A 23,197-nucleotide genomic window follows, 5' to 3' on the forward strand; every position below is an offset into this window, starting at 1 on the left:
TAAAGTTCAATGTTCTCTTTGGTGTGTCCCCTCTTACCTTCTCTCCCCCCTCCTTACCACTAAGCTACCCCAGGAGCATGTCAGACAGGCCATGCTGGCGTTCTCGAAGCGTCTCGGCGAGAAGGAGTTCCTCATGAGTTACATCCGGGAGCTGGACGATGCCAAGTCGCTGCAGCAGAAGGACAGGTCAGTTTCAACCGCTCGACAGGAGTCAATAACGTTACTCTTGGCCCCACTCTTGTGGAATTGGAACTTAATCATTTTGTTATTTATTCAATATTTACACTTTATCAGTGGCGGATCTAGAGGGGGGCCCACCAGGTGCGCGCTCCCTCTTGATTTCTTGTTAAAACAAAAGAAATAAAAAAAGGAAAAAATTTGAGGGAGGGGCACGTGCACCCCCTTTAATTTTGTAAATTCAAGGTGCCTCCCCTTATAGAGAAAGGTCAATCCTGAAAGGTCAAAGTTCAAGATCAATGAATTCTGTTTGTGAAGTGCTGGCCTTACACGTGGTGGTTTGTAGGGATCACAGTGTGGAGATCACATGGGAAAGCAGAGGCTTTCCAGTTAACTGTTTAAGACAGTCAATTTTGTTGTATTTTTGTTTGGATTATGTTATGTCGTGAAAACCACATGGTTCATGGTGTAATTCAGCACCTTTCTTCATCATAATTGTCTTAATTCTTATCACACTGGTACATGTACTTCCACAAACTTCTTTTTTTTCTGTTCTTATTCAACTCACTGCCTATCTGGACCTGGCAAGTCCTGTATTAAAGTTTATGGTGATTTCAGAGTATAGTAGACAATTATTTCAAATAATGTTGGTGTGAGTTCATCTGATGAAATGATTCTGCTACCATCATTTTCTTCACTTGCACAGGGTCAATATTGCATCACTCTTGACTGTGATCCTGACAACTGAAGGAAAATTCCATTACCTCACAAAGTAAGTACGCAGCCCTTGGACATGCCATGTTCATTATTAGGGATTAACTGACTTCCAGGCAGGGCAATAATGCACCTGTTATCTGCTGCTGTTCACTTTTCTCTCTCTCTCTCTTTGTTATATTTATACTGTATGTCTCTTTATTCTATTTTTTGCTGATGTGATTGGTATTGTAAATCCTCAAATGTTTGTAGCTATCTTTATCAAATTTATAGTTATATCTATAACTACTATCTATCTCCAAGACATTCTTTATATTCATCCATATATTTATCTATCCATCCATCTATCAATCTACCCCTCTGTTGAGGAGCTGTTATGGCCCAGTGGATAAAACCAGAGATTCTCGATGACAAGGTCTCTGGTTCAAGGCCCCCGCTGGCTGCAGGGGTTGAGCCCCTAGACTGTATCCTCATATTTTTATAGTCCTTTGGATAAGACTTCAAGCCTTCAATCCTGTGGTTGCTAGCTGTCAAAACAAGCACTCATTGCTTCCTTATCAGCCATATAAAACTATCAAAAATTCAGTGTCTATCTATCTATCTATCTATCTATCTATCTATCTATCTATCTATCTATCTATCTGTCTCTCTGTCTGTCTGTCTGTCTATCTATCTATATATCTGTCTTTCTGTCTGTCTCTCTGTCTGTCTGTCTATCTATCTATCTATCTATCTATCTATCTGTCTGTCTCTCTCTCTGTCTGTCTGTCTGTCTATCTATCTATCTATCTATCTGTCTGTCTGTCTGTCTGTCTGTCTGTCTATCTATCTATCTATCTATCTATCTGTCTCTCTGTCTGTCTCTCTGTCTGTCTGTCTGTCTATCTATCTATCTATCTATCTATCTATCTATTTCTCTATTAATCAACCTACCTCTATCTGTTTATCTATTTGTCTATCTGTTTATCTATTTCTCTCTCTCTCTCTCTCTCTATCTATCTATCTATCTATCTATCTATCTATCTATCTATCTATCTTCATGTATCTTTCTATCTATCTATCTATCTATCTATCTATCTATCTATATATCTATCTCTATTTACAAGTATCTGATTCTCTACCTATCTGTTTATCTGTCTATCAATCTTCTGTGTCTGTTTCTCTATTTAGCTATTTCTCTCTTTATATCTATCTATCTATCTATTTATCTATCTATCTAACTCTCTGTCTATCTGGCGGACTGTCTACTAAGTATTTGTCAGGATATACATCTATCTGTTCAAAGTCAAACTAAATAGAGATATTGTTGTTCATAGCCCAGCACAGCAGTGTCATAGCACTGACAGAAGTGAGGATGGTAGATATACTGTTTCCATGGTAACGGTGGCAGGAACAGTGAAAGTTTTGGCTGTTTTGGTTATAAAGATGATGTCACTTATGGTAGAGATGCTAGTGGTCTTCATTGAAAGGGTAAATAGTACAAGTGTAAAATGTTCTGTAAGAACAGTGATGCTGATGATGATAACTTCAGCCATGCTGGGAGAGGCTGTACAAACGGCCAAAGCACTAGCTCGTACAGTGAAAGACAGGTTGCAAAATGTTGATGTATTTCTTATTGTTGGCACCACCAGCATTGCTGTGAAATAATGATTCGGGATGAAAATGATTTTGTGTGTACTTTCTTCCAGCGTCATGCTGAGATTGATGGAGGAAAAAATTGAAGAATCAGATGAAAACAGACTGAAGCAGCTATTCAGGAGGTGAGAAGCACATGTACCCCTTGTAGCCTGCCAGAAAGGAAGGCACATAGGTCCTGTCAAGTACATGTATATTATATTTGCACATGTGGGTTTCTGTATTTATGTTTTAGGGCAATGTTTCTCTGCACTGGCACAAAATCTGTGTACAGGGTGTATTTTATGTTCTGTTGTATTTCATGTTTCTAACAGGTTACTGCAATTTGCAAAGCACATATTGCAGAGCTGAAAGTGCATAAAAAAAACGATGCATGACGAAAGTTAGCCACTTATGGAGCAAAATGCCATCCAAATTTATGAGAAATAAAAATTGGATATTGAGAGCAAGACTATCACAAGACCACTATCAGCAAACCATTATTAACATCCAGTTGATCCTTAATTCCCCCCCCCCACTTCCCAAAGAGAAGCAAATATTTGATAAGTTTAAAAATATTAAAGAAGGAGGTACCTGGTATCCATGATTGGCCACCGTCTGAATAAAACATTATCATCCATGTATGGATCTGAGTTTCATATAAATGCAGCCATCATTTACTTTTCAGGGGGGTGTTTCATCAAGTTAGTAAGTGCTGACAAGTTGTCAGTCTCTGACAATAACCATAGTAACAGTCAGTGACCAGAGCATCTCAGCCAATCAAAACCAAGGATTTTACTGAAATTGTCAGAGACTGACAACTTGTCAGCACTGACTAAATTGATGAAACACCCCCCCCCCCATCTATTACAAACAAACCACATGAGTGGCTAAGCTGCTCCCTCCGTAATAACACAAGATATTTCTTATCATTGCATTACGCTTCACTTGAGTAATGGTCATCTTTTGCATGATGTACTTTTCCACCAGGACTGAAAGTATTGTGGAGAAGCTGATCTCAAACTGGATTGCCCTCTGCATGTACAAACATCTTCAGGTGAGTCCTGTGTTACACTCTTGTTTACTTTTGATTACATTACAGTGTATTATCAGGACTCTTAAATAACTGTTACTTGTAGTTTTCTTCACACCCGCTAGTTCTGTAGTGTGAGTGAACTTGCCATCTTAATGCAGACCAGATATATTTTACCATACAATAATGTGTAGTTTGTGCTGCCAAAGACTTTTTGACTGCTGTGGCAGCATTGAGCTGTTTGAGGTGTGTGCTCAATTGTCATTACCATCTGTGAAATTACAATCACTCAAGATACATCTCACCAAGCTGAGCATTTAGAGATAATTACACAAACATTTCTGCTTTTACAGTACTCTGTGAAGTCAGCTTTGTCATAGAATGCATCAAATTTCAGTTTTAATTCTATGTATCTTGGCTGTTTCATTCATCATGTTGCAGTTTCTCTCTCCACTTGATTATCTCATTCTTCTTTGACCAACAGAAAGAGGTTGCCTACCCGCTGTATGTCCTCTACCAGGCCATCAAGGGCCAGTGTGAGAAGGGTCCCATAGATGCTATCACTGGCCAAGCCCACTACTCCCTCAACTTTGACTATCTGCTGGACGAAGATATCACGTTCCATGAAGTTGTAAGTGCAAGCAACCACCAGCTGAGTGGTGTCTGAATATATGCCTGAGCTTGGACTCACTATGCTAGATTATGTGCTCGACTAGTGCATAATTGGCCCAAGTGCGATATTATCTATTTCAGTGAGGTGGATCAGAACAGCAAGAGGATTGGTTATGCAGTCTGGAGTGATGTATGACAGAATAGTGCTCCTTCTGTTGTAGCTTTTAAAGTGCGTTGATGACATTTATTTCCGTGCATGAATTCAGAGATGTGTTGCAAAAGAGTGTTCTACGATGCAACGATGAGTGTCACATGATTACAATTCAACCAGTCACACGTCATGAGTTCGCCATTTCAGTTCCGTTCGTGCAATACTTTCCTACCTAATTTGAAACATAAAGTACGCCATCAACAAATACAATGTAGAGAGGATTCTGAATAGACAGGACTTTGTACTGAAGAGACAATGTTGAAGATTACCATATGACGGGGATGGAAAGTATTGTCAACGTGTTTCCTTGGATGTTTTGAAATCTCGGGAGATATTTCACATGACTTTCCATGTAATGGGAAAGAAAGGTACTTGTAGTCTGGAAAAGATTTACGTTAAATATTCAAACATGTATTCTTGGACATCCACATTGTCATAGTGTGAATGTTTCTCTCTCGTTTATTTCTCTTCGTTCTCCCTTCAGACGGTCCAAGTGGTGGACAAAGACCACAAGGTGACCGAGCAGGTGAAGGTGCTGGACGTAGACACCATCACCCAGGCCAAGCAAAAGATCCTGGATGCCATCTACTGCAAGAGGCAGCGCTCGCAGCAGCTGAGGTCATACGAGGTTGACCTGGGTGAGTCTTGGGAGGAGACTATGGAGTGATGATGTCACAGATCCATTGTTGCCATGGCAACTGACACAGGGATCATGTGGAGGAGGCTGCTCTGTCACCATATTCGTCTCAAAAACTTGCCATAAAGAAAACTGCTAAATCAGGTGGCTTGGCTGACAAAAATATGAAATGTTTTATTTCTCTGAACCTTACCTTCCGTCCAAATGTTAATGTTACTGTTCAAGGTGTGGCAGTTTTTGTGAAATATGTTTTGAAATACACTAGATAAAAGTTCAACAGGATTGTTCATTTCATGTCATATTTGTTTTACAAAAACTTTAAAAGTATCTAGAGAAGCATCAAAGCATTGGACTTTTTTATGTACATATAATAAGAGGGAAGAAAAATGTCAAAGAATTACTATTAGCAAGGTCAAGCAAAATCATGCTATGTGAAGACAATAGCAAACAAGCAAATGTGATTATTACAGGAAACTCAATCTGAATCATCGCTGCACAGAAGCAAGCATAAACAAGTGCAAGATACACACAACTGTCAGTTATTAGAAATTTGTTAATTACCCTTTCCCTCTATCTATCTGTCTTTCCTTCTGTCTGTCTGTCTGTCTGTCTATCTGTTCATGCATCTCTTTTCTTTTCTATATTTGTGTGTATGTTTATGTGTCTGTCTGTCTGTACAGTATTACTGAATGGACAGTATGGTCAAGTGGTGCTGAGGGATCAAGACGAGATGACCGACGTGCGGGGTATCTGGGTGCGAAGTAACACCGTTAGGACGTACAAGGTGAGAACCACTGACCACTCTCAGCCCATGGGTTGATTGAAGTTAGGGTGACCCTTGTGTATAGCATTAGAATCATATTGAAGCATTCTTTGAGACCCAAACAAGTTCTTTCATGTGTAGTTGGTGTATGTGTGTGTGTGTGTGTGTGTGTGTGTGTGTGGTGGGTTTTAGGGACAGTTGCACTTTTCTTTTTTCAAACTTGACAACACGATGCATTTTCTTTTTTTGGGAGATTGAGTTTTTCAGGGTTTGGAATTGGGTAATGCATGCTTCTCGTAAACAAAAAGTATTGATTTTTTGTATTTGTACTATCAAGTGTCTTATTCAACCATACCGATTAATTTGTAACACAATCCGTGTGTTTGCAGCAGAGGATATTCAAAGTTACATGATTGTGCACTTAACATTTTAGGCAAGCTACATCTTGTGTAGTGGCATTTTCATCCCTGTTCACTGTATAAAGGCCGCTGTTCCCAGTCATACACAAACTGTGTGAAAAAGAATGGTTTTGCCTTCTTATCTGAAGTTGGAACACTTTTGTCATTAATCTTCGTAATCATTTTCTTTCCCCCGGGAAGACTTAAAAAATATGCGTTGTGGCATTCTTCCTTGAGGCCTCTCATGTTTCATGATAGATATTTCAGATTTCACTAGACACAATTTTGTTGTTGTTTCTGTCATCCCTTGTGGTTTAACAGATTTCAAACGGGTCGTCGGTTGCCATAGTGAAGAAGGAAGAGGTCTCCTCACCCCACCTCCCAGGTCCCCTGGACAAAACAGAGCTGGCCTTCACTTGTAAGTACTCTATCACAATCTTGCAATGGTGGTTGCTTCACTGCTTTGAATTGTTGCTACCTGTTCTCAGCAGTGTCTGCATTTTGTGTGTCAAGTGAAGGATGTGCGGGAAGTAATGTGTAGAAAAGCCGAGGTGTGATTTGAATCGTTTGCGCTGGCAATGGGACTGAATTTTTGTACATTTGATGAGTTTTACCAACCAGTAGCTGATGATGTATGGATTTTGCCGCAGCAAGTTCATGTATCACACTTGTCATCCAATCTTGTCATCCAATCTTAAATGAAAAGTTACACCAAAATGTATTGAAAAAGCAGTAATTGAAAAAAAAAAAATCCTTAACGAAGATGACATTCAGTTTGCGAGACTATAGGACAAGTTAGCAATGATTAAAAATCATCCAATTTGCATAAAGATAACTTACAAAGTTATCTAAAGAGGGAACAAAATTCTGTGCACATATGGCAATTCATATACTTGAAAATACATAGTTATATTTGTGGATATACAAATAAGAAATAAACAGTGATGTTGTCTTTATAGGGGAAGTGGTTTTATTTTCATGTTCTCCCTGTTTGGTTTGAGTACACAGTGTGTTTCTGTCTTTTGATGTTGGACATTTGCACACCCTTTTGAAATACAGCACCTTGGAATTGAATACCGCACACCTTGTAGTTTGTCTGTGTTGTGGTACTTACATACATGTCAAATTTGTGTTTTATAACTATTGTTTTGTTTTCTTTTTGTCATGTGGAATCCTTTCTGTATTGCTCCCTTCATCTGTAACATGCTGTTAAAAGGTTTGAGGCCAGTTTCAGAGACAACAACCTTGAGATCTGGCAAGATGTACAATGTATTACTTTACAGCCTCTCTCTCATTAGCATTCGATGACAAAAGGTGGACGGCATAGACACAAGTGTCAAAGTTTGATAAAGAGGAGACTCGTGTCTGTTCTTACCTCTTCCTCGTTGCTTACCGCCTTGCTCTCAGCTTTAATATTTTCCAACCAGCTGTACGCCCCTGCCCAAAACTTTTGTTTCCAACACCCCAGCTTTTTAAAATTTGAACCTGCCATTAATTAACTTGGCCATTGCTGCTGTGGGCTTGTCCCCTGTGCAATATACTAGCAGCTGAGCTTTTGTGGACGTCATGTGTGAATCGTGAATCTCGTGTGTTTTACCTAATGATGTAATGGCATGTATCTTGTCTGCAGAAGCAAAGAGATTGGACATGTGCAAAATTAACCCCTTGTCTCATTGTGACTCTTACATTTGCACTTCAGTGAAAGAAGAATTTGTTTTTGTGTCAAACTGTCACTGTTCGTTCCCCCCAGATGTGCCCAGGTTCACTGAATCTTATTCCATGTGGTTATCGGATAAACAGGCCCGGTACATCAGATTGAATGGTGAGGCAAGGATGTGAAATTTGCCGGAAACTTGAAAACAAAATAAATAGCAACACCAAATATAACTTACGCGCTTTCCACAAAGCCACTCACTACCCTGTATACATATTTGTATACCCCTCACGAGTGAAGCTCCTATTATGTATATATTTATATGTATCTCTTTTCATTGCATTGTTCTGAGCAGCTTCCCACTGTGAAAATTTCTATCAGGAGCATATTGGCATCACTTCAAATCAGCCAAGTTTGATAAGATGACGTAGAAGATGAGTCCTTACATGATATTGTAACAAGCCTCTCTCGTTATCATCCAGAGATTTTAAAGGACTACATGCCATATGTTGGAATACACCGTAATCGACTGTAGAAATTACATTTTCTCCCAAATGTTTGTCCTTCTTCACTCCAGAAAACAATGCCAAAAATTGAATGAGTTGTTACTTAACAGACATTAGGATGTGACACCTTCAATGGTAAAGTGTCATCTGCATTATTTTAACATGAGGAAAATATTAAAACAAAATTGTTCAGAGGTAGTTGCATAAAGAAAATTGATAGATGATACATAGCAAATATTGATAACAAGCTAGGAAAATTCTCGATTGATCAAAAGTTTGAGCTCAGAATTTAACATGCTTACTTTCAAAGATGATTACTCTCATCAAATCCCTCTATTTGTTTGGTGTGCAGATTTAAACCTTTATATCAAAACTGTAAATTTCTGATGCTCAAAATGTCTGAAGAGTTCAGCCTTTTAAGATAATGTATGAGGAAAGTAAAATAACCATTGAGTAATTTTTTGCAGTCATTTCCCCATTACCAGGTATGTAATTCCTGTCATTGATATGTCATATGATGAAGAAATCTTATATTACGAGAAATGCAGAAACCTGAAGATGTACACAATTGTTGTGAGCAGATGATACATCGTTTTTTTTTTAGATGTCAGATTTGTCTTTGGCACGACTATCAAAAGTGTTGTTGGTTTAGAGTATAAAAGAATGCTTCTCGGATGAAATTGCTCAGGACTTGCAGACTTTTCTACATTGCTATCATCTGTTTTCTCCTTGGCATATATATTCACTTCCTCCTCCCACTCACCTCCTGTGATAAACTTAAATTCAGTGATTTGTGTGTACTTCGTGTTGCAATGGATTTGGTACTCTAATCGTTACATCCTCCACTAAATGTGTGTCCTTCCTTTCAAGTGTGTGTTGGCTTCTAATGCAAACTTGTTATCATTATTCTGCCTTTAAATACTGTCGACACTTTTTTTCCACATCTGCGATGATGTTCTCTACCTGTAATCCTCAAATTATGCCCAGAGGATCCGCTTATGCACATAGTGATACCACAGCAGCAGTAGTGCGGAGATGAATAGTCCATGTCTTGATCATTTTGCACTTTTGTTCTCATAAATGTAATAAAGCATTCATACAATGATTAAGGGAGTCATGTTAAAGAAAGTCCTCTCCCAGTTCACCCATTTAGGACAGTTTGAGTTTGCTACAACACGCATTTCTCATAGACACTTGCCCGATTATACTCGGGACTCGTCCTCAACGGGTTAAAGATAGTCTAAACAAATTTGAGTCATTCAATATATATGACATTTTTGGGTCCTAAAAAAATGCTAGTCTGCAAGTTTTTGTGGGTTTTTAGCTGGGCGGTCACATACATTGGATTTCCTTCCTTCTGAAAGACAAATCTTATATGAAGTCCTTATTTTTAACAGATATTTAATGCAAAATGTTTCTCATAATAGTAAAAGTAGATGTCTTGTCTTTTTGAAGTGGTTTTGCCTTCATCAGAGTCCTGTTTCAATGATGTGTATATTATGAATATTATAAATACATATGTATGACACTGATTCACACATATTGTCTGCACTATGTTCCTAGTCACATTGTGCTGTCTTCTGTGTTATCAGCTATAATTGTGATATGACATCAGGATAGGGATGTACAACAAAAACCGTATCATAAATGTCACTGGACTTCTCTTCTATCAATTGTAACTGGTTTATTCCTCTCTTTGTATCTGCCATCCCACAAAGATATCATCACTTCTCCAACTGCATAATCACATGTTCAGATATTTCTACAATCTTTTCAGGTTTTTTTTTTTCCCCTAATTGGTAATCTTTATGGCTTTCTCGTCCATGCAAAGTTTTGGCTTTTACAAACTTTTATTGACATTTTTATCTAGGTATGATGATAACCCATACACTATGTCTCTCTCATGATTTCATTTCATTGATGCAAATCATTATATGTGTATGTATATGTTATACATAATGTACCTCACTTTTGATGTGTTTCAAAGGTTGCATTAATGCAGGCAAGTTTCTTGTATGCAGTAACATGGATTTCGAATAATATTCATGACATATTTTCCAAGCAAATTTTCCTTGTCTCAAGCTTGCTCATTAAAAAAAATGTACTCAAGCCTGTATATCAACAAGGATTGGGACTTCAACTGCAGATAAAATCTTGCCGCGAGAGTATCCACTTCTGTTGGTGTAGGCGTACTGCTGTGTTGCATGCAGGGTTCACATTGGTACCAGTGGATGTGAAGTGCTTGTCTGTATTCTGGCAGTACTGACTAAGCATAACCTTTGACCTACCCATAAGCAGAATGTCCTGTCCAGTGACAAAGAAATCAGTCTTGTCTAATGATGACATATCTGTGCTCTGTGATAATGTTGACATCATTAGACAAGACTGATTTCTTTGTCCTGTCCAGTGATAAAGAAATCAATCTTGTCTAATGATGCTATATCTGTGCTCTGTGATAATGTTGGTGATGGCTAGAACTGACACATCCTGTTTGTGTTTTTTGTGTGCATCATACATTTGTATTTGGTAAAATTGTGAAGTACATGTATACTGTTTTTTTTTTATGTACTTACAGCAACTAAAACTTGTGACATCTTAACATTTGTGTGTGTGATTTGTAATTCATGTGCTTCATTGTATCTGTAATACTCACAGCCCCAAAAAGAATGTAGGGTAATTAACCATTCACTCTCTATTTTAGCATTAGCAATTGAAATCATTACTGTAAAAGCATTAGAAGGAAAGCTAGGCCTGATTTAACTATCAAACAAATCTAGATGTTGTTCATTGGCTTTTGTTCCTGTATTCTTATGATACATGTACAGGATAGTATAAATTTTGTGCAGTTTTAGGTGTTTGTTTTGACTGCAAAATGAAAAAGAAAATACAAAATTAACCAGTCATATCAATTAGGACTTTGATATACAATCAGATATATTTAAAGATTAAAAATATTTATCAAGATAGGGAGAGCTCTGTGGAACAGGAAATAAATATAGCAGGACTTGTGAATTGTTATAGTAGATATATAATTTTTTTCTATAAGTGTTGGTTTAAATGCGAAAAAAAAAAAAATCCTGTAGTGAGAGACTAGAGTGACACAAAGTATCTTCAAATATTCCAGCCCATGGCAGATAATGAATGCCAAACTTCCTCTTCCAAGTGTAAGAAGGAGGTCAGTGGTCTATTATCAATTGCATTGCAAGGGATATTGGATATAACAATATAACACAAGAGACATACAAATATTGAGTCTACCTGGTAGTAGTACTTGTCGTACCAGCTATGAATTTAAAAAGTGTGATTGCCTTGATGGAACATGTAGAAAACTGTTTCAGATATAATATAGAAATGCTGTATTATTAATTATTTTTACAATAGTAATTTTTTTCAGTGGAACAGATGAATAAGATATGTAATGTGTCACTTCCAGATATCATCTTGGTTTTATTTGTATTTTCATCATCTGGTTCACAGCCTCAGAGATGCCGGTCCCAAGCAGCGGTCGGGCCAACCACGGCCGAACGTCGTGGGAGTACACACGCATCGACATGGACGTGGAAGAGGGCAAACAGCTCTGGCATTTGGTAGGTCGGGTGCGAGGGCGGACTTCAGAGAGGAGGGGGTCATGTCATCATTTGTAAAGGGTCGTTATGATCATCATCATCTAGCAGTTGAGATGACACTATAGCAGCATCCTTTAATAGCAACAACTGTCTCCTTTGTGCCTAGCTTTAAACAAAGATATGGAACAGCCAAGTTTGTAGAAGCTTTTCTGTCTTGGAGTGTAAAAGTCTTGGATGAGACATTTGAAGATAAAGTGCTTTCAGTTTTGTTTTGGCAGACATTGCTACTGTACAATTCTTGAAGCCAGTGTTAATTGTGTCAGATTTGATTTCCAGTTATTTCATTATTATTTGTGGTAGTAGTAGTAGTAGTAGTAGTAGTAGTAGTAGTAGTAGTAGTAGTAGTAGTAGTAGTAGTAGTAGTAGTAGTAGTAGTAGTAGTAGTAGTAGTAGTGGTAGTAGTAGTAGTAGTAGTAGTAGTAGTAGTAGTAGTAGTAGTAGTGGTAGTAGTAGTAGTAAAAGTAGTAGTAGTAGGAGTAGAAATAGTAGTAGGAGTAGAAATAGTAGTAGTAGTAGCAGTAGTAGTATTATACTGGTAGCTAGTGGTAGCAGTAGTAGTAGTAGTAGCTAGTAGCACATAGTAGTAGTAGTAGTAGTAGCAGTAGTAGCACATAGTAGTAGTAGTAGTAGTAGTAGTATTTAGTAGTAGTAGTAGTAGCAGCAGCAACAGCAGCAGAAGCAGCAGCAGAACGAATTGACCTTTAGCATTTATATTATTGTCATCATATCTGCCTGTGTCGATACACTCTCTTATGCCTAAAATATCTTGGTGTCATCACTTCAACAACAGGTGAAAGAAGACAGCAGTGTAAGTAAGAAGAAACCAAAGGATCAGAAGGTGGAACACAAACCAAAGCTTATCAAAGAAGTCTACACATCGAGGCTACTCGTAACCAAGGTAGGCACAGTACAGGAGGGCCCAGTTGCAGCCATGTTGTAATGGTCTTGCCGACATCCATGAGTCAACTCATCGTAAAAGTTCTAATAAACTGACTCTTAGTGGGATATAGAACTTGTTTGTAGTCAGTTAAAGCAGTGTTTACCTTCATTGTTGTCCAATTAGAAGTATTATATGCATCTGATTTTCTGAGTGATTTTTCAGTCGTGCGTCGCAACCGGTTATGCATGTGCACTATGAAAAAGAGTCATGACTTCTCGTATTTAAAGTTGATGGTCATGTACAAGGTAGTTTTGAAATTCCTCCTTTTCAATACCAGAAGTGCATGTTTTTAAAGGGGAAATTCGCTTCTATAGAAGTATGAACCCTTGAATTTCATCAAAATTTGGTACTGTATGATATTGGCACTGCCAATATGATGATGACGGTGATGATGATAAAGATGATGATGGTGATGATGATGATGGTGATGATGGTGATGATGGTGATGATGGTGATGATGGTGATGATGGTGATGATGATGGTGATGATGATGGTGGTGATGATGGTGATGATGGTGATGATGATGGTGATGATGGTGATGATGGTGATGATGGTGATGATGGTGATGATGGTGGTGATTGTCATTATTATCACAATTATCATTACTATCATCATCATCATCATCATCATCATCATCATCATCCTCATTATCCTCATTACTATCATTTGAATACTTATTATTGCTATCAACATTATCTTCCACCCCCCCCCCCCCCCCCATGTGTGTGTAGAATGCTGTTCAGCATTTCTTGGATGAGTTCCTGAATGCCACCTTCTCCCTGGGGCCAGACCACACCAGTCTCCTGGCCCACATCAAGTTCCTCTTTGACTTCTTCGACAAGCAGGCCGAGAAGCACGGAAACCCCAAGGACAACATCGCCACCACGTGGAAAAATAATAGGTAAAGTTTGGATGCTGGATTCATCCCTGTCTTACCCTTGTCATATTGAACCATCCCCTTTTCCCAAATCAGTGTGTTATCTTTTTGTAGCTACTCTCATTCTCTTTCTATTTTTTTTTTCCCCAATGCAGTCCTTTCCCACACACCTCACTATTTTCCTCATCCTTGATACCTTTTTGCATCTTATAAATGCGCTCTATCTGTTACGCTATCTTTCTATCTATCTCAGTATATTTCATTCATATATTGTCGCTTATTGTCCATTATTTGGTTACAGTCCTGTTGTGACAGCCCTGTCAATTTCATCCAAAAACCTTCTCATATGAAATCATCCCCTTTTATTAACCATTGTTCTCTTTTTATCCCCCCTGTTTCCCTTTCTATTTTTTCCAATACAATCCATTCCCCCCACCTCACTATTTTCCTCATCTTTGATAACCTTTTGCATCTTTCAAATGTTCTTTAACTACACCATATCTTTCTATCAATCTCTGTATATTTCATTTGTTGTTGCTTATTTTCCATTATTCATTTTTAGTTATAGTCCTGTTGCTACATCCCTGCCAATTTCATTCAGTGTTGTTAATTGTCAAGTATTTATTTCCTGTTCTTCCTTATTATGCACCTGAAATATATAACTGCGGATGCCTTGAACTCCAGGTGTCCATGTTTGCGAGCGCAAGACTGTGATTCATTATAACTTTGTGTTTGATGTACAAGTGGAATGTAGTGGAGGAAAGAAGGAATGCAGAGAAAAAGTGACTGTAGGTTGAGATGCCAGAATACCAGTCCAGGGGAACTTTGTCATTATGAGCCGCTTGGGACGATTGAAATTCCCTCTTTATATCAGCGGCCTCGTTATAGCAGTGATAAAAGCAAATACTGTACAAAAAGAACAGGACCTGCACAGTTGCCCCGTACACGTATGTCGCCTATCTTGCCATATCAATCTCACCTCATTCCGAAGAGGTTCCACTGTGTGTTGTGCTTTGGCAGAGGTCTCATTCACGTTTCTTCTTTGCAAAACAGAAGTGATGGAACAATAAAAGATTCACAGAAGTGACTAATTTCTCTTGTTTCCCTCGACCCCCGTCTCTCACCACCTCTTGCAGCCTGCCTTTGCGCTACTGGGTGACGTCCATTTCCCATCCATCCTTCATCTTTGACATGCAGCAGTCGCTGACCGCCGACTACTGCATGAACGTGCTGACCAACATGCTGGACAATGCCTGCAGAAAGATTGTCCCCAAATACAACCTGGTGAGGTCACATGACCACCCCTCTTCCCGCATATCATCCAATATCCAATATCCAAAATTATCTGTTATCTCTGGAATCTGTATTTAGGTTTGGCATGTGGTATGATTATAGTCAACCTTGCCTATTAAGTCAAATCTATATGGACTGGAGAAATAGCTTCGGCTTTAGGGGAAATTCGACCTATGAGGGATTAAAATCAATACAAAATAAAGACAAGAGTGTGACTAAAAGACCTTTAATTTTATAATTGGCGATTATTTGACCTATGAGAGATCTGACTTAAACAAAGTTGACTGTATATAGAGTTACTACATCCCTGAAAAGAAGGGCATGTTTAGCTTTCTTTTTTTTGGGGGGGGGGATGGATAAGGAGGGATTTTCAAAGCCCCAAATTACATTATCTTGCTTCTGTGACTCTTTGCAGAGACTGAATTTCAAAATTTGTTGTGTCAATGTAACAGGAATTAAGGTTTAGTGCCCATACCAGGAAGAAGTAAAATGCATTGTTACCCTAATCCAGTTTCAAAATTTTACTGTGTATTACGCAGACCTCTCAAGGTCATTAATACTCTCAATATTGAATGTATTCCTGTTTCGTAGACATTGATGAGGTCTTTGAATATCAATGGATAGATAACGTAAAGAATGAGAATTTCTTCTGGCTGTCCTGCGATGAATTAATCCATTGATGATGAGCTGATTTTGCTACAATACGCATTTCCCATTGACACTTGCCCGACTCTACTCGGGACTCGTCTTTAATGGACATGTTCACCTTCATAAACATAAGGATTGAGAGAATGTAGCAATATTAGTAGAACACATAAGTGAAAGTTTGAGGAAAATTGGACAATCGATGCAAAAGTTATGAATTCTTAAAATTTTTGTGTTGGAACCGCTGGATGAGGAGACTACTAAGGTTCGTGATGTCATATGAGTACAACAGTATAAAGAAAATGTAAAGAAAATTCCAACATATTTTCATTTTTTTCGCATAACAAAAGAGCACTTGACTTGCCTCTTTCTGAAGGCAAAGGGTATAATATTACCCATAACATATGTCAGTAACGAGTCAAGGGAATGTGTACTTTTTTCAAAAGATGAAATTTTGTGAAATTCTCTTTATATCTTACTTATATTGTTGTACGCATGTGACATCATACATTGCAGTAGTCTTCTGATCCAGCGATGACTGCACAAAAACTTCAAAAATTCATAACTTTTGAACGGATTGTCTGATTTTTCTCAAACTTTCTATGATGTGTTCTACTAATATTGCTACATTCTCTCAATCCTTATGTTAATGAAGGTGAACTTGTCCTTTAATGGGTTAAAGACAATTTTAACAGTATCAATGCAGTAGATTGTAAGGACAATCAGTGGTATCTTTTGATCAGTTTCATAGTCGCCACACCCGTAGTGTTGAGTCTAGAAATCAAAGAACTGTTAAAATACCCTTCACTTGTCACCATCCAAACCCACAGGATGCGTCGCTGAACCGCATCCTCTACAGGCCAGAACTTCCCAAGTACATCAAGATGGTGGAATCGTACTACAACGCCATCGCAGACCTGCCCGAGATCTCTCCGGCGCACCTGGAAGAGACCAGCCAACAAGTATCCAAGGTAATGGTCGGCAGGGGCAGTCCAACTGGATAAATCTGTCTATGCACACACCTCACATTGTTAGCCTGTGTGCCCGTCTCAAACAACAGATTTTAGCAGGAATGTGCTGAAGAATGAAAATGCCTGCATGTGGGTTGATTGGAATTTTTTTCTTCCATATCATGGTACCAATGCAGAAGTAGAATCAGATTTAATCTGCAAATATTAATGTAGCATGATGAAAGCAGATGAGTAAAGAAAAAAAAAATGTCCTATTTGAGCCCTTGTTTATTATAAGTGTTTTTATTTTTTGTGGCAGAATTTTGAAAAGTGTCTTCATTGCTAAATTATATGTGATTCATAATTGGAAAAAAAAGTGTTTTTGAAGATTAGATTTCTTTCTTCTCATTAATTTTGGAAAATTGTTGGTACTGTCTGATTTTGTGCACATTCAGTGAATTCAAGCAGTTCTATGAAATTTGTTTCAAATAGAAAACCTGCAGTGAAATTCAGAGGCACCAGCAAAAAAATGATGAGCTGATCAAGGACTCTGTGGCCATAAGGACATGTTATTCTATGGACTAGTTATGCTCAGCCTTTGGTGTCAGAAGAATTTGACCTGTAGCAAGATCACACCACTTTCCATAAATGACCCTGTATATGATAAACCATCTGACTGCAGGAAAAAAAAAACAAAAACAAAAAAACAAAACAAAACAGTACTTTCAACATACCCCTACCAGAGATAACTCAAGGGAACATGTCTTTCTAAAAGTTCAACCTATTTGACTATACATGTAGGTCCTATTGCTTATTGGGCAAGAATGACTTGGACGGACATTTGTCAAGAAAACAGACCAATTTGCGAGCTAGATGTGTACAAGAGCTCACATGAGACTGGTCTCGGTGGAGGAGAAGAGGTCACCTGTACTCCCCTGCTTAAAGGACAAGTTCACCTTCATTAACATAAGGACTGAGAGAATGTAGCAATATTAGTAGAACACATCATTGAAAGTTCGAGGAAAATCGGACAATCCGTTCTAAAGTTATGAATTTTTAAAGTTTTTGTGCAGTCACCGCTGGATGAGAAGACTACTGCAGTGTATGATGTCACATGCGTACAACGATATAAGGAAAATATAAAGAGAATTTCACAAAATTTCATCTTTTGAAAAAAATACACATTCCCTTGACTCGTTACTGACATATGTTATGGGTAATATTATTCCCATTGCCTTTAGAAAGAGGCAAGTCAAGTCCTCTTTTATTATGCGAAAAAAATGAAAATATGTTGAATTTTCTTTACATTTTCTTTATACTGTTGTACTTGTATCACATCACAAGCCTTAGTAGTCTCCTCATCCAGCGGTTCCAACACAAAAATTTTAACAATTCATAACTTTTGCATCGATTGTCCAATTTTCCTCATACTTTCACTGATGTGTTCTACTAATATTGCTGCATTCTCTCAATCCTTATGTTTATGAAGGTGAACTTGTCCTTTAATGACGGGTGTCATCTATCTCAAAATGCATGAATTTTCAAGAGAGTGACAAAAAAGATTGTCATTTCCGCAACATTTTTGCCAAATGTCAATTTGAAAAAAAAAAATGTAGAAACATTGTTTGGATTATGTTCTGGTAATCAAAATGTTTAAACACTCAAATCAGTATTTTTTGATAGTCAGATTTGAGTTTGAAGGTGTTTCAATATACACCAATTGAGACACGAGGTCTTGTTAGTGTGGAGGTGGTATTTTGCTGCAAAAGAAATAGGAATGGCTATACTAATCTTCTCTCTTTGGTTCTTTCCGACTTACCTTCATGTGGCGATAAAAAGAATAGAGTGATAAAAGCATCTCTTTGCTGTTTTTATTTTTTTCAATCATTCTTCCAGGAATTCTCATCCTACTTCAGTAGACTAGGAATGCTGCACCAGCTCTATCAATTTACCAAAGAGCACACAGAAATGGTAAGTGTTCGAGGAAAATTGTCTGTTTTTAACCCGTTACATATTGAATTCTGTCATGCCCATATACTTACTACACATGCCGCCAGGTTCCTGTATGGAACGGGTTAATAGTGGCATTTTAGAGCATTCAGATAGTATCCATCTGCACTTTTACCCGTTGAGGACGGACTGATTTTGCTACAACACGCATTTCCCATAGACGCTTGCCCGAGTATACTCGGGACTCTTCCTCAACGGGTTAATAATTAATGTAAGTCTCAACCTTCATTTAAGAGAAGAGGTTAAATTATGAAGAAATGGATTTTAATTAGTCCATCGACTTTGATGAGAAAGGGCAAGTTTTGGTTGAAGTTGATTGATTCTTTAAATAGTTGTTTTGCTAAATGAAAATGAAAGCGGTTTGTCAAAATTAGGATGAAATGAAAGTGAAGTCCTGCAATACCGATGGCTGGTAAGTGGTAAAGCCAGAGCTGATAAAAGCTGATTGTTGTTTAGTGAAATATGACTTCATTTAAATTCAGAACTATGTCTCGGTTTGATAAAGAATACTTTGTACAGTGAAAACAATGTGTCATCTCTTGTTTATGATGATACACATGTAGTCCTTGTGCTTGCAATATGGTAGAAAAAATGAGATGACTCTGTGTAGTGTTAAGAAAATGTGTCGGTCATACAGGGCATTGGTATGAATGGATATGTGCTTGAGTGCACATATGTTCATGACATCAAAAAACTATTAAACGAGATATATTATGTCTCCTCTTTCCATTTTTATCTCCTTTCCAGTTGGAGGAAATCAGTGCAATAATCGAGGAAAGAGACGACTAGCTTTCAGCGCACATTGCGTCACCACGACTACCGGCAGCTCCATGGAGACCAATTATGCAATACTGAAAAAAAGAAAATAAATGAGAAAAGTGCAAAGTTGTACATAGGCAAGTAGGCAAAGGGTTCTCAAAGTCTGCTCTAAAACGCCATGGTGCTATACCTATGTGTGGAAAATGTGAATGCGTCTCGGTTTTGTGGTGTTGAAACTGTCCCCCCTCGACACCTTGTATCTGTCTGTGGTGTGTATTACCGAGAAAGATGCTGTCGCCGATTGTCACTGCCACGTTAAGGTCAGTGCCCAAATCTTTAGCAATACGTGTAGGTTGGTAGGCTCATCTTTACGATACAACGGAGAGACCGGAGCGGAATTTATACAATATTTTGACACTCCCGGGAGTGTGCCACGAGGATGGTTCTTGCAGGAAGCTCAGTGGATTTAGCCAGAGAATCTGTGCAATATGGAACTTGACTTTCATCCCGTGAGCAGCGCCTGGATATGCTCCCTTGACCTGCATCTACACTCGCCATCAATTGTCGACCAACAGTCTTGACTCAAACTCGGTCGCATTGCTGTGTGACCACGTGTAATACTGAAAGCGACACGGGGAAAAAAAACAACAATGTACTAGTGACGGCGGTCGGAGAGTGCAAGCAGTAGTTCAAGTTGTATCATCATGTCTGTATTGTATCCTTCACCTTCCTCTCTGTGGTTGAAAGCGCATCGTGTTTCCGCATTTTTTGACAAGTTTTGTCCACCATCTAGCTTTAGGGAGTTTGTGACGTGATCATGTAGAAATAGCCAAAGAGACAATATAGACAATGTACGTGTGACATATACCCAAGTAGTTATTTCCTGTGTTGGAACTTTCCATCAGTGTGACACTTCTTGAATGTATATGTGAGCTATGCCTCCCTTTGGGCTAGTCTGTGACAAGCTACTTTGAAGGTGTGATCATGTCGAATGTAAGTAGAGCATAATGGACGTTGCTCTTCGCTGTGGCTCAGACAGTTGTGCATTCCAGAACAGTTTCTCTTTTGCTGGATGGTGGAGACAAACTGCCGACGTGACTGGCCTCCGGACCTGACCCATCGACATATAACAGAGAACAAGAGGAGACTCTCCTCGCTTGACGATGGTTCCTTGGCAACTTCTGGTTCATATGGGACTGTAGACCCATTGAAGGTCTATCAAAGTCGCCAAGAAGAGAGTACAAAGGTGTAGTTAATTTTTCAGTCAGTAGATTTGACATGTACATGTTTTTGCTTATTCACAGTTTTTGTTGGTTCTGTGGTCCGCCTTGTCACCAAAAATTTGAAGTACTCTCCTTCCTAGCCAGTACTGCAAGTCTTGAAAGCTCCAAAATCTGTATTTATTTCCTTGTCTTTTTTTTTTCTGCAACAAGTCTCCCAGCTGTTGATGTAATACCTGAGGCATTTTCTTGTGGCAAGTCCTGTATTTGTAAGACGTAAGGGGCATTTGTAGGATTTTTTTTCCAATGTTCAATGCAGCTGCCATTGTCACTGCATTCTGCAAAGAACCGTTGTATTGGCACCGCCTTAAGGTGATTATTTTCAAGAAAAGCACAGACTAACTAGTTAGCATAATTGTTGCATACAATCCATGTACAGTATATCTGTATTGTTGCAAGCCCTCATACGCCTACACATCCATACCATATTCTTGTTCTGCAGATATAGATTTTCAGCAAAGGCCAGAATATATGAAGTATTTCATAGAGAAGCAAAAAATAAATGAGAAAAATAAATGCATATATGGCATGATTATTGCAGATTCTCATCATAATGCGAAGACTTAAAAAAAGGGATGAATGTGACAAGTCTGATAAGTCATATATGTATTGCAGTTGCAAAAGAAATATCAAGTCGTACATGGCACCTCTAAATCCTGCAGTGACTTCTGTGATGCCAGTGGTTCAATTATGAAGTGATTCATCACCCCCCCCCCCTTTTCCCCATTTTGGGCGTACCATTAATTCTGACGGACTTCAGGCAGATTGCATGGCTTCTGTGGAGTTCTCTTGTAATCATGTTGACTGGCATCATTGATACCCAATTTGTCCATTAGATCTTCGTCTTAGAATCCATGCAAGATTGAGATATCGTCTGCAAGAATGATCTGGTGCAGTCATGTCTGTTTGTAATACTGTATTGTACTTTAACTGCTTGGTCTGTTATTGGTCTGTTTCATCATGCAAATACATGTCCCATCCAAAGTGTGTTTACTAATTGTGTGTTGTTTGTACATGCTGGAAACAGTACTAAAAGTGTTTGAGACATGTTGAGATTTGACCATGTCCGTTTTGTAGGCTAAGGTTACTGTTTTATCCCCCCCCCCCCCCATCTCGATGAGCAACAGGGTTTAAATGTGAAAGCAGAATGAATGTTTTGACAAGGAGTCTTCTACGTCCCTTTGGGATTTGTTTTTGATGTTGCCATGATTCTGTGTTCGGAAATCATCTTCTGTCGAGTAAGTTTACTTATTGGCAGATCCCTGACATACAAGGGACATGGGGATGTAGCTTTCAGTGTGACCAATTCCAAAGTGTTACAAAAACAATGCAACCCACCTCATGGTTGGAAGCCAGAAAGGCTTTAACTCTCATCCCCGAATTTGCCACAACAGGAGGTGACAAGACACTCTGCAACAACTTACTTCATTCCCAGGTGTGAGCAATGTGACATGGGAAGGGTACATGTGGTCCAGCCCTGATGACTTTCAAATTAATGTGAATGTTTCCTGCATTTACGCATACTCTTGATTGTCAGAATCTCATGTCCTGTGACAAAAATGAAATGCAAATATTTGTGATAAATATTTTTTTTTATGTTTCTGTGATATTATTTTCTTTCAAGTGGTAATGGAGATATGTTTTGTTTGTGAACTCCGAGTAGTTGGGGCAAATAATTGAATTGTATAGATATCACTTGCCATCCAGTATGTGGGACTACAAACCCTGCAAAGAGAAAAAAAAAATGCTCACACGTGCACAGAAGGGTTTTTGTCTTGTCGTCTACATCAGTATCAAAGAAGTTTATTCTTGAAAAGAAAATTCTTTAACTTCCACGAACAAGTCAGAAACAGGTTCCACTATATTTATACACATATATATTTGTTACCCATGTACAACTAAAAGAGATAAAATAATTTTTCTGGCACCAGCCGGGTAAGAATGAATTTTCCCACACTGGGTATGACAATTTGATGATATTCAAACTGTGTTGATTGTTTTGTACTTTTTTATTTATTTCTTGAAAAAAAATATATATATTTCTACCTGTGTCTTTATGTTAACCCATTTACTAAAATATATGAATATATATATATATATCTATATATATGTACGACTGAAATTTTGAAGAGGCTTATAAGGCATACTTTCAAACTAATCTGATGTAATGTGTAATATCATATGCGACTCATTTGTATGAAAAGAAAAAAAATAAATAAATGCTACCAGTACTGCTGGTCGAGTACATGAAATGATACGATGGCATTTTCTTCTTTTTTCATTTCCACATTCTGTTGACTCATTTTGCTTCCATTCATGCAAGGAGAGTAGCTTTTGATCCAGGTAATAGGTCTTTTTCTTCTTCTTTTTGTTTTTTTTTTAGGTGAAATGTGTTGTTTTTCAATTTGATACGAAGGAAAAGTGTTTGTTTGATATGAACATGCCCATCCAGAAATTAAGCTTTTGATGGTCATTTGACTTGAGTGGCTTCACATGAT

General features: G+C 38.2%; 1 protein-coding gene across 1 annotated transcript in view; it reads left to right on the forward strand.

Annotated features, from left to right (window-relative positions):
• The window catches only part of LOC140244683 (plexin-A1-like), a 33,964-nt gene extending 11,164 nt beyond the window's left edge, over positions 1–22,800 (forward strand). The window contains exons 10-24 of the mRNA XM_072324303.1: positions 65–186; positions 884–949; positions 2,580–2,651; positions 3,496–3,562; positions 4,023–4,169; positions 4,846–4,999; positions 5,679–5,782; positions 6,481–6,577; positions 11,797–11,906; positions 12,736–12,843; positions 13,617–13,786; positions 14,899–15,046; positions 16,531–16,671; positions 18,547–18,621; positions 19,408–22,800. Coding sequence (XP_072180404.1) covers positions 65–186; positions 884–949; positions 2,580–2,651; positions 3,496–3,562; positions 4,023–4,169; positions 4,846–4,999; positions 5,679–5,782; positions 6,481–6,577; positions 11,797–11,906; positions 12,736–12,843; positions 13,617–13,786; positions 14,899–15,046; positions 16,531–16,671; positions 18,547–18,621; positions 19,408–19,449 — 1,623 coding nt within the window. The 3' untranslated portion in view covers positions 19,450–22,800. The remainder of the gene's footprint in view (positions 1–64; positions 187–883; positions 950–2,579; positions 2,652–3,495; positions 3,563–4,022; positions 4,170–4,845; positions 5,000–5,678; positions 5,783–6,480; positions 6,578–11,796; positions 11,907–12,735; positions 12,844–13,616; positions 13,787–14,898; positions 15,047–16,530; positions 16,672–18,546; positions 18,622–19,407) is intronic.
• Positions 22,801–23,197: the final 397 nt, after the last annotated feature.

This window comes from Diadema setosum, chromosome 2, assembly GCF_964275005.1.
Source record: "Diadema setosum chromosome 2, eeDiaSeto1, whole genome shotgun sequence".
NCBI lineage: Eukaryota > Metazoa > Echinodermata > Echinoidea > Diadematoida > Diadematidae > Diadema > Diadema setosum.